Source organism: Hypomesus transpacificus, chromosome 15 (assembly GCF_021917145.1).
Source record: "Hypomesus transpacificus isolate Combined female chromosome 15, fHypTra1, whole genome shotgun sequence".
In the NCBI taxonomy this organism is placed as follows: domain Eukaryota; kingdom Metazoa; phylum Chordata; class Actinopteri; order Osmeriformes; family Osmeridae; genus Hypomesus; species Hypomesus transpacificus.
This window is the reverse complement of record NC_061074.1, coordinates 4,837,109-4,853,181: the sequence shown is the minus strand read 5'-3', so window position 1 is coordinate 4,853,181 and position 16,073 is coordinate 4,837,109. Positions and strand designations below refer to the sequence as shown.

The following is a 16,073-nucleotide window of genomic DNA, read 5'->3' as shown; positions in this document are numbered from 1 at the left end:
TTGGTGGACTGTCCATGGCGTGGATCAGTTCTGGTAGTATCTAGTAAGTGTGGTTCATATATCAAATCAAATTTACCTCAAGGCACTTCTGCATGTGGAATGATCTGATTTATGCAAGCCAAATGGTATTTATTTCACCTAGACATTTATTAATTAGCTATGGACTGGAGTTTCTTATTCAGTGCTGTTTCATAGTTGATATAGTATTGGTGTTCCAAGAAGTTCCTCTGCGTCTGTTAAAAGTCGAGTAGAGTATACGTTTTCTGCTGAGTTGAGAGTGGTCCAGTTCGTTTAATGCCACCTACAAGCCAATCAGAAGCACCAGCAACAGCCCCACGACGCCAGGATTTCTGTCTCAAACGTTGACAGGTAGCCTATGATAATCTCGCCAAATTTATGATGAAACTCGAGAGCCCTGTATTTGTCTGCCCCTCAACCCTCCTATACCGTAGATTTATTTATATCATAATAGTTTGATGTATAGGCTACTCTGATCTAAAATAGCAATGGCAATTAACCGTTCTTACTTAGTCGTTGTCTCAACCGGGTAAATAAAAAAACACTGAAATAGTACAGAAGGTCTACCCTACTGCTGGGGATATCCTACTTAATTTGTTAACTTGGCACAATTGTGGAGTTCCTACGGTGTATATCAATTAGCCTAACAGTGAATCTCAAAAACCTTATTTCGATGGAGCTAAGATATTTAACCTACAGGCAGAATTAGCTTTTTTTCTACTTTTGCTAGTATATGTGCCCATTGACACGGTTTTACCAAACGTGTGCACCAGGGGCGATTCTAGGATCAGACTTAGGGGTGCTCAGCCCCCAATGAGAATGTGACATGAATACAGTGCCTTGCAAAAGTGCAAAACCCCCTTGCTAATATGAATCCCTAATTTCACTGAATAACAATTAATACATTTATGTATTATTACGCAAAACATTGAATGAATGAAAAAACTAAGGATGTCCCTTCATGAACTACCAGCATCAAATGATAATAAACAATATATATATTTTATTATTATTTTTTGGGGTGCTAAAATGAAATTTAGGGGTGCTTGAGCACTCCTGAAAAGGGTCTAAAATCGCCACTGGTGTGCACCCAAGGCAAAGGGAGTGAGCGGGTAACATACATTTGTTCTGTTGTCAATCCTTATTCCTCGGCACTTGCTCTCAGACCTGTGGCAGTGTGCTGTGGATTTGTTTCCTGCAATCACATATCAGCTGTTTTACCATGAAACTGGCAGGTTTTTTAAAGCATCATTTGTATGCATTTTATCAGACATAATTACAAAACTGGCGTTTTATGTCGGTGTCTTAAATACACATGTATCCACTAAATTGACCAATTCAGCAAATACCTCATTGTTGCCCTAGTGTGCTGTAGTATTTTCCCCTTTTTCGCCACTAGGAAACTGTGTGTTTTCTACAACTACACTATACATTGATGCAGGAGCCTCTCTCTGAACACACTTCAGCTCGTCTGGTATTTTTTCCACAATGCCCTGGTGTGAGCTAGTAGCTTTTATCAGTGAACACAGGGCCATGAAAATACAAGCCAGTGTGGACTCGGTCTCGGGCGCACCAAGACAACTAACGCTAGATAGAATGGTCTGATGTCGAGTCAGTCAATGGACGGACAGTGTTTGCCGAATACTAAGATTTGCAATATCTGATCAAAACTCGGAACGTGGACTGTTTTCTCACCCTGTAAGTAAATACACATATTGTCAGACTAGCTAACGAAATATATTTTTGTTTAGCTAGCTTGAAAACACGTCAAGTTTGTATTAGCTAGCCATGTTTGATTACGACTGAAAACAAGAAGTGTGTTAAATCAAAGCGTCATACTGTGCGTAATTGTTCAATATTAAAAGACACTGGTGCAAGAACATCACAGCTAATACTTTGCCAAGATTCCTTGAATGATTCCCTTGCACTAGACAAGCTAGCGGGTCTGTTTTATCATGGGATTAGCTAGCTAGCGACTAGGCTACTGAGGCCTCTAGAATAATATTATTGAACTAGACTGTCTCTACGCCCGGTGAATGTTTATTGCATTACCACTGGCATTGTGCTTGTTGGGTCATGTCTACATGTTGTAGCCTACACATAACTAATCAAAAGGAGATATTTAATTTTAAAAAAGTCAATAGGCTTAAAGTGTTTGACTAGCCTCCCATCAGTACGAGTACTGAGAAATCACTTTCTAAGAGCAATTGCTGTCAGGGTTAAAACATAGTTTAGTACCTCACCATAACTTTTAAAACAAAGTTTTGTCAAGCATAAGTCCGACAATGCATTGACCTGGGAGTTGACTACTGCGTAATGTCAGCTGTTTAGCTCGTGCTAGTATGTAGTTAAAACTGCTTTGGAGCAGCTGCAATAAGACGGGATCCTTCGAAGTCACTCAATGTTCTGGCCAATAGAGCAATTCGCCTTTACTACAAGTGAAGGTGACGCTTTAGCATGAAACATGAAAACAACAAAATGAACATTTTAATTTTGCAATAATTAAACTGTCTTGGATTCTAATCGACCAGTCACATTTTTAACCAGGCGAATTAAGTGGCTCATGCTCAGAGCACGGTGACCTTTGTCATGGTTTAGTATGTGTGATTCTTCTCGCAGTTAAAACAAGGTCATAGATTCATGCTGTATGTTATTTTAGTACCAAAGTCCTTGCTTTAACACTGAACATCACATTGGAATTGTTTTGCGTTTTTTTATGCATCAGCAGAGATCATCTCCGGTTACAGCCTACAACCTTTTGATGTAGACCTAGTATTGTATTTAGAATCTTTACACACTAACTCACATCGCTTTCATTGAGACAGTCATTGCTCTTTAAACTTGCATCTTCATCTGCACAAGACCTATGAACTGAGGGATCTCAACATGTCAGTCATGCATATGTCACCCAAAGCAGCTAATGATGCAGGAGGGATGGTGAAAAGAACCCTGTCATCTCTTCACTAAGTTTGTCCCTACCAGCCGCCACTCCCCTCCACGGTCCCTTGTTCCTAGGCCCCTAACAGAGAAGGCTGGGGTTACACAGTCCAGCCCTGAGAATCAGGGGAAATATCTGAAGCCATTATTGCACACAATGAATCCTGAGATTGAACTGAATCCTAACCATAGTTTATCTAAGTGGCTCTTCTGCCTGTCTCTAGTTGGTATTATGAAGATGTCTGTTCTCATGATACACCAAACATCACTCGGAGTACTTTAAAACATTCTCTTGTATACCATAATTCTGTGGATGAAAGGAAATATGGGGAGGGTGGAGGGTGTCCTCTTGAGTCACAGACCCACTTATAGACCAGGGTCACCAGACAGAACTTCAACCCTCTTATAAGAAATGTCCGTAAGCTTCTTACGATACATGTCACACTTGGGCTTGTTACTCAGCACACAGCTCGCTGATGTTGCACTAGAATAGGGCAACAAAGGACTATTTGACATTATGAATGGAATGATATTTTTCCCATTATTTTCTACCTCCCTGGGCTAAGGAGCAAGAGCTTCCCTATTCCCTTGTGTAGCAGATGGCCCAGAAACAGCCCGCTGCAACCATTACTGTGTCATCATTAGTTTTATAGCGTGTGTTCTGACAGATGTAGCAGGCCTGCACATTTGAAGCTTCCAGGAAGAACAGAGGAGGAGGGGGGTTCTTTTGAGATTTCCAGTAATTCTCTTGACATGGATGTGCACCTTTCACACTCACTGCCTAGTGCCTACCATCCTGTGTCTGCATACCTTTCTCTCTCTTTCTGTCTCTCTCCCCCCACCCTTTCTTTTCTGTACCGAACAAGGTCATTGAACAGGAGGCTTATGGGCTATTGGAGTAGTCAGGGGCTTCGGTTCAGTGCTCAACTGTTTCACAGTGTAGTGCCATGCTTATGGGTCACAAAGGATCATTGTAATTGGTTGAGGGGAGCAACTGTTCTATTTTGCTTCTCAAAGTGGACTTTTTTTATTTATTTATACTTTACCTTGGTGACCTTGATAAAACACTCCACTCCACCACAGTTACTATTGCTACTCACCATTCTATATTTGATTATGCCCACACTGGCAAAACTCCTCTGCCTATCATTGGAAATAGTGAAGTCAAAATATGAGAATACTGTAGCTACAGCAGGATTTCCTGTTTGACTGTGCTTAGAGGAGCTTTTAGGCAATGGACTGCAAAAGGGGAGGACATCGAAAATGGTCTCATAATGGGACCATGCATGTAAGACAAGTTATTCATGGTGGTTATTTGGTCCAGACTGTCTGGTTGTGTCTTGATGATCAAATGTTGAATCTGCTTGAGTTATAATCTGAAATAGTCACCTCTTATAATCACCTCTCGCTAGGTCTGAAATCTAGGTCTCTCTTGTGACCAATTTGTACATTCAGGCTTGCAAAACAATGAATCTGTGAGTAAGATTGGGAGTGAGGAGGCAATAGGCCACTGACACATGAATTTAATAATCAGAGTCAATGGACTTGGTGTACTGGTTTAAGCATACAACATGCTGTGATATCTCATGGATCAACATCAACCTTAAGGCTTGTCCTGAACCAGAGGTGGGTTCCCTAAATGTTCATGCTGCCAAAATCTTACCCTCATAAACTTCATTGTTTTCTCAAAGCCCTTCGTGGCCTGCCTATTATATTACTTAGTGACCTCAAGACCACCTCTGACCACTCATAGAGTAGTGTTGCTTCAAGTCAGAGATGCCTCTGACGACAGAATACACTACCAGCATGTGGGTGTCATTGTAAAAATCACAAAAAACCTGAATACAAAAGCATGTCTGGACCTAACACAACACTGTACTGTGTAAGCTACATGGTGCTCTGTTGTGAAAGTGGAAAATAGACAACATTCTAGAACTGTTTCTGTGGAAACAGTCTGGGACTTTCTCCCTGCCGTCCTTGTTGGCTGTCATGATCCTATAGGAAGAGGCGTGTTTTCATATGCGTTAGCACTGGTCCTGTGGACTCACACTGACCCCACCAGGGACCTGGGACTCATGGTGCAGATCCAAATTTGATGTAGCAATGTGTAAACAGATTCCGAGGATGTTTCATGGCTGTAGGTTTTTTTTCTTTTCTTTAGCTAATGGTTACGATTCCAGTGGTGGAAGCCATTGTCACAGGAAATTACTCTATTAATATGATTCAGTGAGCACTGAACAGTTTGTCAGAATCATAGCAAATTCTTCACTTCATGCTTTAGTAATGATAGGCTAGGTTTCCAATGGATTTTAGTCACCATGGTGCTCGTCAGTGAGCTGGTTATTATATTACTTATGACAAGCATGGCCCCAGCATTGATTTCCTAGCCTGGTTTCAAAATGGTGTTTTTAAGAGCTGCAACATCTGGCTGGCCTGTTTGGCCTGCAGCCAACAATGAAGCAGGATAGGATCCTTTTTTAATTCACATGTGCAGCAGCATGTGAGAACCTTGGTTACTTAAGAATGAGTCCGAAAGTATAGGCTGTGTGTGCATGCGTGCACTCTGTGCTCTTCTAAAAGCCATGTTGCCATGGTGTTTTTTTCTGTTATTTGAGGGGATTTTGAATGGGGGTGACCCTCTTTGACTTGATCTGTTGGCTCCTCGACAGAAAAGAGAGGCCTTTCTCACTAACAGTGACTGCTGAATGGCCGTGAAGACACGCAGTACAGCCCTGGACTGTGAAATAGCTCTACTTTGAATGGGAGAGACACTAGCTTAGAAAAGGAAGTAGCTCCAGAAGGACTCTAAGCTGTCTGATTTGATTTGGGGTTTGTCAGGACACCCATGGTCACATGATGACACAATGACCCTCTCAGCTATTGTTTTTTGTAGTCTGACACATGAACGTCTGGGGTGTAATTCTAGTATTTTTGCAGCCTTGTTTGGGGTGTTCTTCACTGAGTATTCGGTGGTCAAGTCCTATTCCCAATGTTCTCAATCCTTTCAGATGGGGAAGGTAGTCAGCTTTACAGTACACTTTCTGACGACACTTCTACACACACACACACACACACACACACCACTATTTTACTTGATCCCAAACAAGCACAACTCAGACACACACATGCATTTGGAAAGTGTCTCACAATTGCCAAGGCGCTCTGTTACATCAGCACTCTTTTACATCTATGTTGATGAGAAGTCAAAGCAGGGTGGGGTGAAGTGGGGGGCTGGGGCCGGGGCCTGGCACTGCCATGTGGCTCGGGGCTGTGGCACTGGGCGCATTGTTCCTTCCATCACAGGGATTTCTTTTCCCAGCACTGGGGGGGAAGAGGGGACTGAAAACGAGGAGGGGAAAGGGGAAGCATAGGAGGTGTGGCCAATATTGAGGACATCAGAGAGATGCTCCAGCTTCTCTGTTGACCACCACATTCCTTTTAACCCCCCCTCCCCCTCCCTCCCTGTTCCCTCCCCCTTTCATCTTGTAATGGAAACCAGAGATGAGGAACATCCAGATGTGTAGACCAAGAGATAACTCATGTCAGGGATTATGTAAACTCTCTTTATGATTATGTCCATGTTTTCTGCCTAGGAGAGGTCACTTTAAGGCACTGAATAATGTATTGCTCTTTGACTTAAATTCTGAAAGAATTTCCCTTTGTGCATGTTCCTGTTTTGGGTCAGCAGACCACTTTGTTTGTTAGGGTGTTGTATGAGTCAGCATACATGTAGAATCTCTCCTTCCATTTCAAAGTGTACCTCAAACCAGCCAAGTGTCCAAGTCTAAACAAGCAGACACCCTTCAGGTCAGGATAAGTTATAACCTTATAAGAAACCGTATTTATACAAGACCACCAGCCAAATAGCAGTACGTTGTTCTGGTAATGGGAACATTAATGTGTATTTATCCAGTGGCTGTATCCTGATAGCCATGTCAAGGGACTGTAGGCCACACAAGGCATTACATAATATCTCCCATGTTGGGATCATTGATTTATAACTGGTCACACTTAGCCTACAAAAACATTGAAATTGTTCAGTATTTTCAGTATCTGGACTTTTTCTTGATCAAATGCCCTCAAGTTGAAAAAAGAGAGAAGTTACATTTCCTGTAGAGGAAACAAGTATACATGCTATGAGATATTGTTTTGGGAAAAATTGTGAGCCAGAATGTAGGGACCCATTGACCAACCCTTGACCCATTTAGATCCACCTCTAAAGACTCCAATCAATCTCTCCAATCTTTCCTGCCCTGTCAGTTATGTCAGTGTCTATCTACGTATCAGAGAGAACTATTTATATTGACGAAAGTATCGTGCTTGCTACCCTGTTGCCCTGGTTTATTTGTGGGGACATATTTGTTCACTTCCTATCACAGCTGTTACCAACTGACCTGAGTGGTTGCAACCTGGTCAAAAGCAGAGGTCTCTATGGATGGCCATTAGTACTATCTACATCGGCCTGATATCGGTGTCGGTAAGCTGGGCTTAATCTGTAGACGCTATGCACTCATAGCTTATTGTGCGTGTCCACCATTAGCACACACTTACCATGGCGCTCAGACATGTCTTGGCTAATCAACAAAAATGTGCGTATTTCATGTGGTCATTCTACTGATATTTGTCTGCTTATTGTTGCTAATTGATTGTGAAAGTATGACCTCTATCCCATAATCCACTGACTGTTATGATTGAGGTTTTTTTGCCGTGACTAGATTTAACCATCGTGGACGTCTCCATTTTGGGGATCCCTCTCCAGGTCTTCCTTAGCTTCAGTTGGTGTCTGCTTTTTTGTTTATGCCACAGTTGCCATGGCAATGCTGGACACTGGCACGGTTTAGTACAACGAGAGAGAGGACAGAAGAACTTGCATTAATGTGATCAAATCAGACACCATCCCCCTTGCGCCCACAGACACCCCTGAGTGAATCATGAAGCGGAGTTTGCGTAGGCCAGACATGATCCAAAAGGACTTTTTCAACTGCTGTTATCCTCTGTTAGACTTCTATTTAGCTCAATCTAACCAAAATAACAAAGGCAGGAAGGAGAATGCTCTTTTAAGGCTGTTAAAATATTGAGCCTAAATATCGCATACTTTCTAAATGTTCTGAAAAGTATAAAGACAATTAAAACGATAGATTTTTGCTCTCAGATTTGGGGTCTGACATGCTTATTATTTCAAATAAATGATCAAACCAGGTACTTGTGGTAAACATGATGTTGTCTATATCTTCTGATTGGATATTTCTCTTTCAGGTGCTGTTCTGAGCCCAAGATGCAGCTGTAAGAGTTGATTGCCCGTCAGACCTAAAAACTGGTGACAGATATAAACGCAGTCTCTCCAAGCCTCTGCTGGGCACTTGTCACTGCTGCCACAGCCCACTGTGTTGGATGCTGCGGAATAACAAGCAGAGGAAGAGAAAAAGAAGAAGAGTTAAACTCCCCCTCCTTAGGACTGCCATGTTTGTGTTATGATGAGAAACTGATTTAAGGAGAAGCTTGTCAAATCTGAGGGCAATTTAGCGTGATCAAAACAAGGAAGTGACAGAAGAGTGTTTGAGGTAAGTGCCAAGGTGCCAGCCTAACTAGGTTGGCAGTGCCAGTTCAGGCGAAAGAATGACCAGCCTATTCAAGCGCAGCAGCAGTAATGGAGGCTCCAGAGGAGGAGGAGGAGGAGGGGGCGGTGGTGGGGGTGGTGGCGGTTCCACCCAGGGAGAGCTCAACAACAGCCGGCCAAATCGGCAAGTCCGGCGCCTCGAGTTCAACCAGGCCATGGAGGACTTCAAGATCATGTTCCCCAGCATGGACTATGAGGTCATAGAGTGCGTGCTGCGCTCGAACAACGGGGCAGTGGACGCCACCATCGATCAGCTGCTTCAGATGAGCATCGACGGAGGCGGCTCGGATGACAGCTCCGACTCTGATGACAGCATCCCCCCAGAGGTCAGTGAGAAGTCTCCTGAGTCACCTACTGTCCGGAGGCAAGGCCTAGTACCCCAGTGTTTCTCAACTTCCGCCCTACAAAAACACTGGGAGTGCATGGTTTTGTTGTAGCCTGTCACTGGGCTCCCATCACTTCATGTTTATCATTTGACTAGCTGTAAAGAGAACCTGTTTTCAAAACAGTTTGCAAGAGTGTGGTGCTTTAGTAGCCACTAGTATTAGTATGTTATAAATATTAAATTATGTCTTAGTCGAGTTTGTCCGGCGGGGCCCAAGCTTTTAGATTTCAGCTTTTAGTGTAATGGGTACCAACAACCTTGAGACTTGCCAGCCCAAGACTACATGTGAAAGTGTTCTCATTCCTCAACTCATGCTGAAGTACTGATGATCAAGGTATGGATACTATAGAAAGAGACTAGTTCTTAGGGATGAACTATACAACTAACATTTGTACTGCTTGACCCAATAGTTCACCAGCCGGTTTTAAAGTCCCTTAATCTTGGAAGTTTACCTGCCTGTTGAGCAAGACAGTAGGTGCTGTTTTAGTGCAATGGTTGTAAATATAATTCATTTCCTCTTAGGTTAGAAAGGAATATGGAGTTTAACAGACCCTTTGAACAGTTTTAAGTGGCCTACGGGTGTGTGTTACTGGCAACTCTTTCTGGTTACCTTCAAAATGGTGTAGGTTGGGGTTGGACTTGTTTATATGTAGCACTGTTAATCCCAGACAATTCATGTTGTCCTGCAACTAGCTTTGTGACCCATTGGATATGTTGCTGATTTGAGCAACCCCTGGAGAGATCAGAGATTGAATTTGATCCCAACTCAAGCGAAAAACTAAAGTGCATCTGTTAGTACACTTACATCCTCCACCCACATGCGCACATACACACTCACAACATTAACCTGCTTCTCCATCTATTCTTGATCTTGGAGTGAGCAGTTGTCCCACTTTCAAGTGTGGTTACATAGCATTCATGACGGATCAACTCGGTTAGGCCTTTCAGTACAGTATATGATTCTATTCTAGTCATATTCAGTCAGAGTTGACTGTTGTCACAATCCCTACAACTAAAATGTGTATAATATGTACAACTTAAATTGGCATCAATGACAGAAAGGCCATTTAGAGCCCATTTCTCTCGTGCATATTACATTTCAAGCAAAGTCATGTTAGGGTAAACTGCAACCCAAGTGTCTAGAACAAGAAATAGAAGCAGCATGTTAAATGTAGTACTATCTCCATGCTTCAGTTGTTAGCGAGACGCTAGTTTAACCCAGATATGGGTCATTGGTATTATACTTGTAGTATTCTCAGTTTAATCAAACTTCATAATCTTATTTGAACAGCTCTATTCTGATGTGTAGCCTCCATTACTATTTTCAGAGGAACCTTTGAGTGTGCTGGTGTGTAAGAATAGTTTGTTCAAATCAAACAACAATTTTCACACAGATTTTGGAGAGGACATTGGAACCGGACAGTTCAGATGAGGAACCGCCCCCTGTTTACTCCCCACCAACCTACGACATGCACATCTATGACCGGAAATACCCAGAGGCCCCACCCACCCCTCCACCAAGGTAAAACAAGAACAGGAAGTGTCTTGATTAAGAAAAGCTTTCACTTGATTTAATCTTGAGAAAAATAATGCCCCCCTGCTTCTTAATGGGATTATTAATCTAACTAAGGTTTCCTAGACATTTTAGTTGTTTATCCACTCAAACACAAAATGGGACTGAACTACAAAGTGAATGTTCCTTGTGTGCCTTGCACGTTGACATGCTCTGAATAAGGATGAGGATAGGGAGTCAGGCAGATCTGCCCCATGCTGTTTTGCTTTGTGAAAGCTCCACCTGCTGGCCATTTTAAGAATAGCTGCACCGTCTCCGTTTTAAGATGAACCTCAGTCACCGTGGTTACATGGACTCGAATTACTGGCTTATTTGGACTGAAATAGAATATCCGTTTCTTGTAAACACCTTTGTTCGAATAATTGCGGTCCGACTACGATCCGATCGACACCCCGAGATAATTCGATCCGAGTCGGTTGATAATTCGGACATCGCATGCTTGTAAACGATTAATTGGACTATGAACTGGACTCTGCGTCTTTGCGCATGCTTGAGATCCCGCCGCCCTCCCTCCCAGGTCGTGACCTGGAAGTCGAAAAAGACGATAAGTTGTCGGTGTCGGGAGCCGGCCCGGCAGAAACAAACAAACAACGCGAGCCAATAGCGCCGTTTGCATTCGCAGTACTATTGTCATCATGCTCGAAATGTAGAGGGACGTAGCTTCACCTTGCTCTCCGTTCGCCGTCTTTCTCGAAATGTAGATGTTGTTGTTGTTGTTGGTAGTGGTGAAGAGGTCAAGCGGAAAGGGCTGTATCACCACTAGTTGTAATGAAGACAGCGCCACGTATCGTACTGGGATGTGACATGCTTTCGGCCAATGATTCGGTTTATTTACTGCCATATATATTAGGAGCAGTTGCCCCAGAAATTAGCATTAGCTGAATAAAGCTAGATTCGAATTGATACCATCATGGAAACGTACTGAGTGTTCTTATTATTGATCAATCTAATTATTAATGAATATATGACTGAACCAGAACATAACAAATCAAGTAATCATGCTTCCATAGTAACAGTAGCTCTGTAGCACTTCTTTATAGTTTTTTTAAAATGATAGTTAATTATCAATGTAGTTTCTAATTCGATTGTCACCGTCCTCCCACCCCCCTAGGTTTGAGGCCCAGCCACCCCCAGGCCACCGACAAGTCCAAAGCTACAGGAACTGGAACCCGCCCATGCTTGGGAACCTGCCTGATGACTTTTTGAGAATCTTGCCTCAGCAGAAGGACAATATAACGGTGAGCAAGGTTATTATTTGAAGTTACCAAGTTACCTTGGTGTTGGGATTAGTACAACTGGAAGTTGATTAGCAATGCTGGGTGTACAGTGTGCATGGGTCTAATTTCACTCTCTTTCCTTCAACATCAAGGGTTCTCAGAGTCAACAGTCCCAGCCATCTTCCTCTTCCTCCCTCTCCTCCATGAGCCAGAGGGAGTCTCAGGGGGCTGATGGGACCCCTGGGGGGGCAGGTGGGGCATCGGGGGCCTCAGAACAAGAGCGGAAGCTCAAGCAGTATCTGGAAGACGAGCGTATTGCGTTGTTCCTTCAGAACGAGGAGTTCATGAGAGAACTGCAGCGCAACCGAGAGTTCCTCGTTGCCTTAGAGCGAGGTATGTGCACTGTTAGATGCTCCGAAACCCATTCTCTCCACGGACAGAGAAACGGCACTGGCAGGAAATATCTCTCCCTGTCTCATGAAGCTGCTTTGCAGACCACTATCATGTCAATGCTATATTAGTTCAACTCTGTATCTCTGTGTCCTGCTGTCCTTCATGACTCTTCAGCTCCAACTTTGTTTACTAAGGTCCCGTTATCACGTTGGAGATAGTTTCTGCGGTACCTTAGTACGGAAACCGTTGGAGGGTTAGTCAGGTTTGGTTCTCCATCCCAGACCACAGAGTGATCTTTGCACGCTTTTTGATCGAATGGGAAACTGACTTCACGAACCCCAATGGTCCATCAAAACCAGTACTAAATTTGCATAAAGCAGAACCCACCCTTCCTTCTACATGGAAATCTCTGATCTACCACCAGTCTCGATTTTATAGGTTAAATGTGTGTTCCTTCCTACAGCAGTTACCCATAAAGTCAGATTAGTGATTTCTCTGATTTAGAGGAAGCAACAATCCCTTCAGACTGAACCCTGGGATTGGCTGAGGTAATCCCACCCAAAAGGGATTGTTAAACGTTTTCAAGATTGTGCTGATTTTACCACTTACGCTGGGTCATTTAAAATCTAGCCAGATACCTTTGATCCATTTATACAACTGAACGAAAAAACCTCAAATGATGTAAACTGGATTCTCACATACAGTCAATGGATCAATAAGAACTGGTTTCTGACTGGATCTATATGATGCTCCACAAGTGGAATAGTTTTAATGTTGAAAATGTTCTCTCTTTGAGCTGCTCCCTTCCATGTGTGCCACATTGACGCTAAACATTCACACCCTTTGTTTTTAGATCGCTTGAAGTATGAATCAAAGAAATCCAAGTCCAATCACTCATCTAGCATGGAGAATTCCACAGGTAGATGTCATTCATATGCTTCCTCTGCCAAGTTCTTTTGACTAGTGGGTGTGTCTAACTGTCATGGTCTCTTGGGTGTCCAACGTGGGTCAAATAGTGTCTGGAAATCCTTTCATTCACTCAAACCTTTGCTTGAAACTGCCAGGAGTGCTCAAACTCAAAGGATTTCAAGTACTGTAGATATATACATTCACATTGATGTTTGCTTATACTGCACATGCTCAAACGTGTGTGTGTGTTTCTTTGACCACTGTTGATCACACACTTAATGCCTCAGACGACTAGCCCATAATGCATGTGTTTTGGTTCATTACATTTTGCAAGTGAATGCGTCTTCTTTGATGTATCCTCTTAATGGTGTTGTCCTCCAGGAGAACACTGTGCCTCAGGTTCGATGGAAGCGTGTACTGCTGTCTCGGACGACGCCATGTTCAGAGACAAACTCAAACACATGGGCAAATGTAAGACCTTTTTCTCAGGGGGTCACAACTTAAGTATCACCCACCTGTCTGGGTGCATGTCTGGACGTTTGAATGACACAGCAAGCAGTCAGTTCTCATTGATATGCAAAGACTTTTGAAGATGATGAAATGACCTCTCTTGCTTTGTGTCTTTGTCACCCAGCAACGAGAAAGAAGCTGTTTGAAATCGCCAGAACATTCTCTGAGAAGACCAAGAGGAGAAAGTCAAAAAGGAGAATGCTCTTGAAACACCAGTTGTATCCTTTGCCTGGTGTTGCGTTGTTCCTCAGGGTTGGTCAGTAGCTACGGATCAGCAATGTTTACTAACTAAATGTTGCCCTTAACCCTGCTTTTCTCAAGACTTGGAACGGCCAACTCTACAGCCAACCTCCTGGATGATGTGGAGGGAAACCCATGTGGTAAAGGAACATTAAACATTGATTTAAAAAGGGCTTGAAGTGTACATTTGTTAGGACATTTTTTATCTTCCCACTTAGGATTTTGTCTGATAGCAAAATAAGATAAGTCGAAGTACTTTGCATGGATTCCCTTGAACAGTAACCCAGTCTCACACAATCTTGTGACTGTTTAGCACTTTAGTTTCAGACTTTGTAATGATTTATGCATTGCTCAATTCCATGTACGTATGCGTTCGTTTACATAGAGGAGGACAGCAAACCTAAAGGGTCAGCCACTCAGGAAGAGGATGAGCAAAACAGGGAACGGGTGTCATGGTGAGGACCTATAATTTAGTTTAGTTATTGCTTTCAGACACTTCACGTTTGCACCAATACCATTGAATGTTACCCCAAATTGAAATGTCATACTTGCTTTGGTTTTTTGGAGGGAGATCAAAACTCTTTAGAAATATTTTTCTAAAATTGTTTTTTCTTACCCTGAAAGATCTGTTGACCTCTGATTTTCAGATTGTCCCAAGCTGTACCTCATCAGGGTATCCATGGTGACTGCTGAATGACCCATGGCTGGTAGCAGAGTAGCTTTCTGATCCCTCCTAACCTCCTGTCTGGCCCCTCTCTCCAACACATGCCAACCCCTCCCAGAACCCTACCACCCTCACCCCCATATCCCCAGAGTAACAGGACCAGACTGACCTCTCTCCCTCACTCTGGGCCTTCATGTGTCCATACTGCTTTATAATCTCTGTATACTGTAACTCTTTTGTTAATATATGAGTTCATATTAAGTTTTATATTGGGTCTCTTTATCTCAGTTACGCATGGTAGACAGAACAACAATGATCTTGTCCATCTGACCTGTCAAAGATTTTTTATATGACGCTAGTCCCTCCAAGTCTATACGCTGAAGTGTGCTCAAGCCCCTTTGTTTGGCTCTTAACCATATTTATACCCATTTATAAAGCATTTCTCAATTGCATCACCACCGACTTGACAATAGAAGCAAATGTCTATTTTCAACTGACCTTGCCTCAGTTCCACGTCACAGTGTCAAGTCGGAACAGTGCTTGCTTCTGAAGACGCTTGTGTGAAACGGATACCTTTTCAAAGTTCCTCTCTCTCCGCACTTTTCTTCTGGAGAGGCCCTGAACACAATGTGCTGTGGCGGTTATATCATAGTGTAGATGTCTGTGTGTGTGGATTGATGGGTGTTATTCAAGTCTATTTCAGGGTTTTTGTTTCACTCCACATTGTCACTGTTGTTAAAATGCCAAGCATAATTTTATGGCCTGCCATTTTTCAAAAACTCCTGAAATAAACCTCAATGTTTGTTTTTTCAGTATTTAAGTTATGGAAGTCAGATATCCTTCCAACTACACTGCCATAGCTCTACATTCTCACTGTATATCTTTGAAGACGTATAATTCATTTTTCCTAAATATCAGTTGACATAATGAGAGTGTATTTTGAACAAGTGTTATTCTAATGTGCACAATAATGTCATTAACAGAAGCGTTTGATAAACAGTGAATTATTATATTATTAGTGTTCACAGACTAATGAATTTACATTGGGCGGGGGGGGGGGGGGGGGGGGGGGGGGGGGGGGGGGGGGGGGGGATTACCCTTTGCTTCGAGGTTTTGCTCTCAGGTCTGAAACTTTGATTTTGGGACAGAGTGAGTGTGTTGAGTGTCCTAGATCCATGCTATGAAATCGCATTGCATGCAGTCTTAAGAACTGTAGAGAAGAGAGAAAGCGATTGGCCAAAACTTTCACACTCTTATTTAGATCTATTGGCTTGTGGAATTGTACCTGATTTGAAATGAACCTCCAATCCAGCATTTGACATTCCTCACTGACATGTTAAAGAATGACTGAATTAAGTTTGTTGGTTGTGTACATATATAAGGAGTGAGGTCAAAGGTCAATTAAAGCAGTGATTGTTAACAATTTTATTGACAGTTAACTTGATGTTATTGTTCTATTTCTAATTTGTATTTTGCATTTTCTATTAGGATCAATTTCCACATCTTCACAAGCAGATCTGAACATAAAGCTTGAACCAAGGAACTTTCTAATGTCCTATCTATTGTAAAATAGCATTGTGATGTGACATCTCATTTCCATCACAAATTAA

The 16,073-nt window shown here is 42.6% G+C and overlaps 1 protein-coding gene across 1 annotated transcript; it reads left to right on the top strand.

The window, feature by feature from the left end:
* Window positions 1–1,429: 1,429 nt before the first annotated feature.
* Window positions 1,430–15,478, top strand: cuedc1b (CUE domain containing 1b). Its single transcript, XM_047035129.1, has 11 exons — window positions 1,430–1,716; window positions 8,212–8,898; window positions 10,352–10,479; window positions 11,642–11,768; window positions 11,900–12,140; window positions 12,994–13,059; window positions 13,431–13,520; window positions 13,684–13,777; window positions 13,881–13,939; window positions 14,185–14,254; window positions 14,447–15,478. Coding segments are annotated over exons 2-11 (1,203 nt in total). The 5' UTR covers window positions 1,430–1,716; window positions 8,212–8,571; the 3' UTR covers window positions 14,448–15,478.
* The last annotated feature ends 595 nt before the right edge of the window (window positions 15,479–16,073 follow it).

What these genes read in the sequence shown, in the direction of transcription:
- cuedc1b (XM_047035129.1), top strand. Translation starts at nt 8,572, where the DNA reads ATGACCAGCCTATTCAAGCGCAGCAGCAGTAATGGAGGCTCCAGAGGA. An exon ending in CCTCGTTGCCTTAGAGCGAG is followed by an intron (nt 12,141 to 12,993) that starts GTATGTGCACTG and finishes CTTTGTTTTTAG; the next exon opens with ATCGCTTGAAGTATGAATCA. An exon ending in TAGCATGGAGAATTCCACAG is followed by an intron (nt 13,060 to 13,430) that starts GTAGATGTCATT and finishes GTTGTCCTCCAG; the next exon opens with GAGAACACTGTGCCTCAGGT.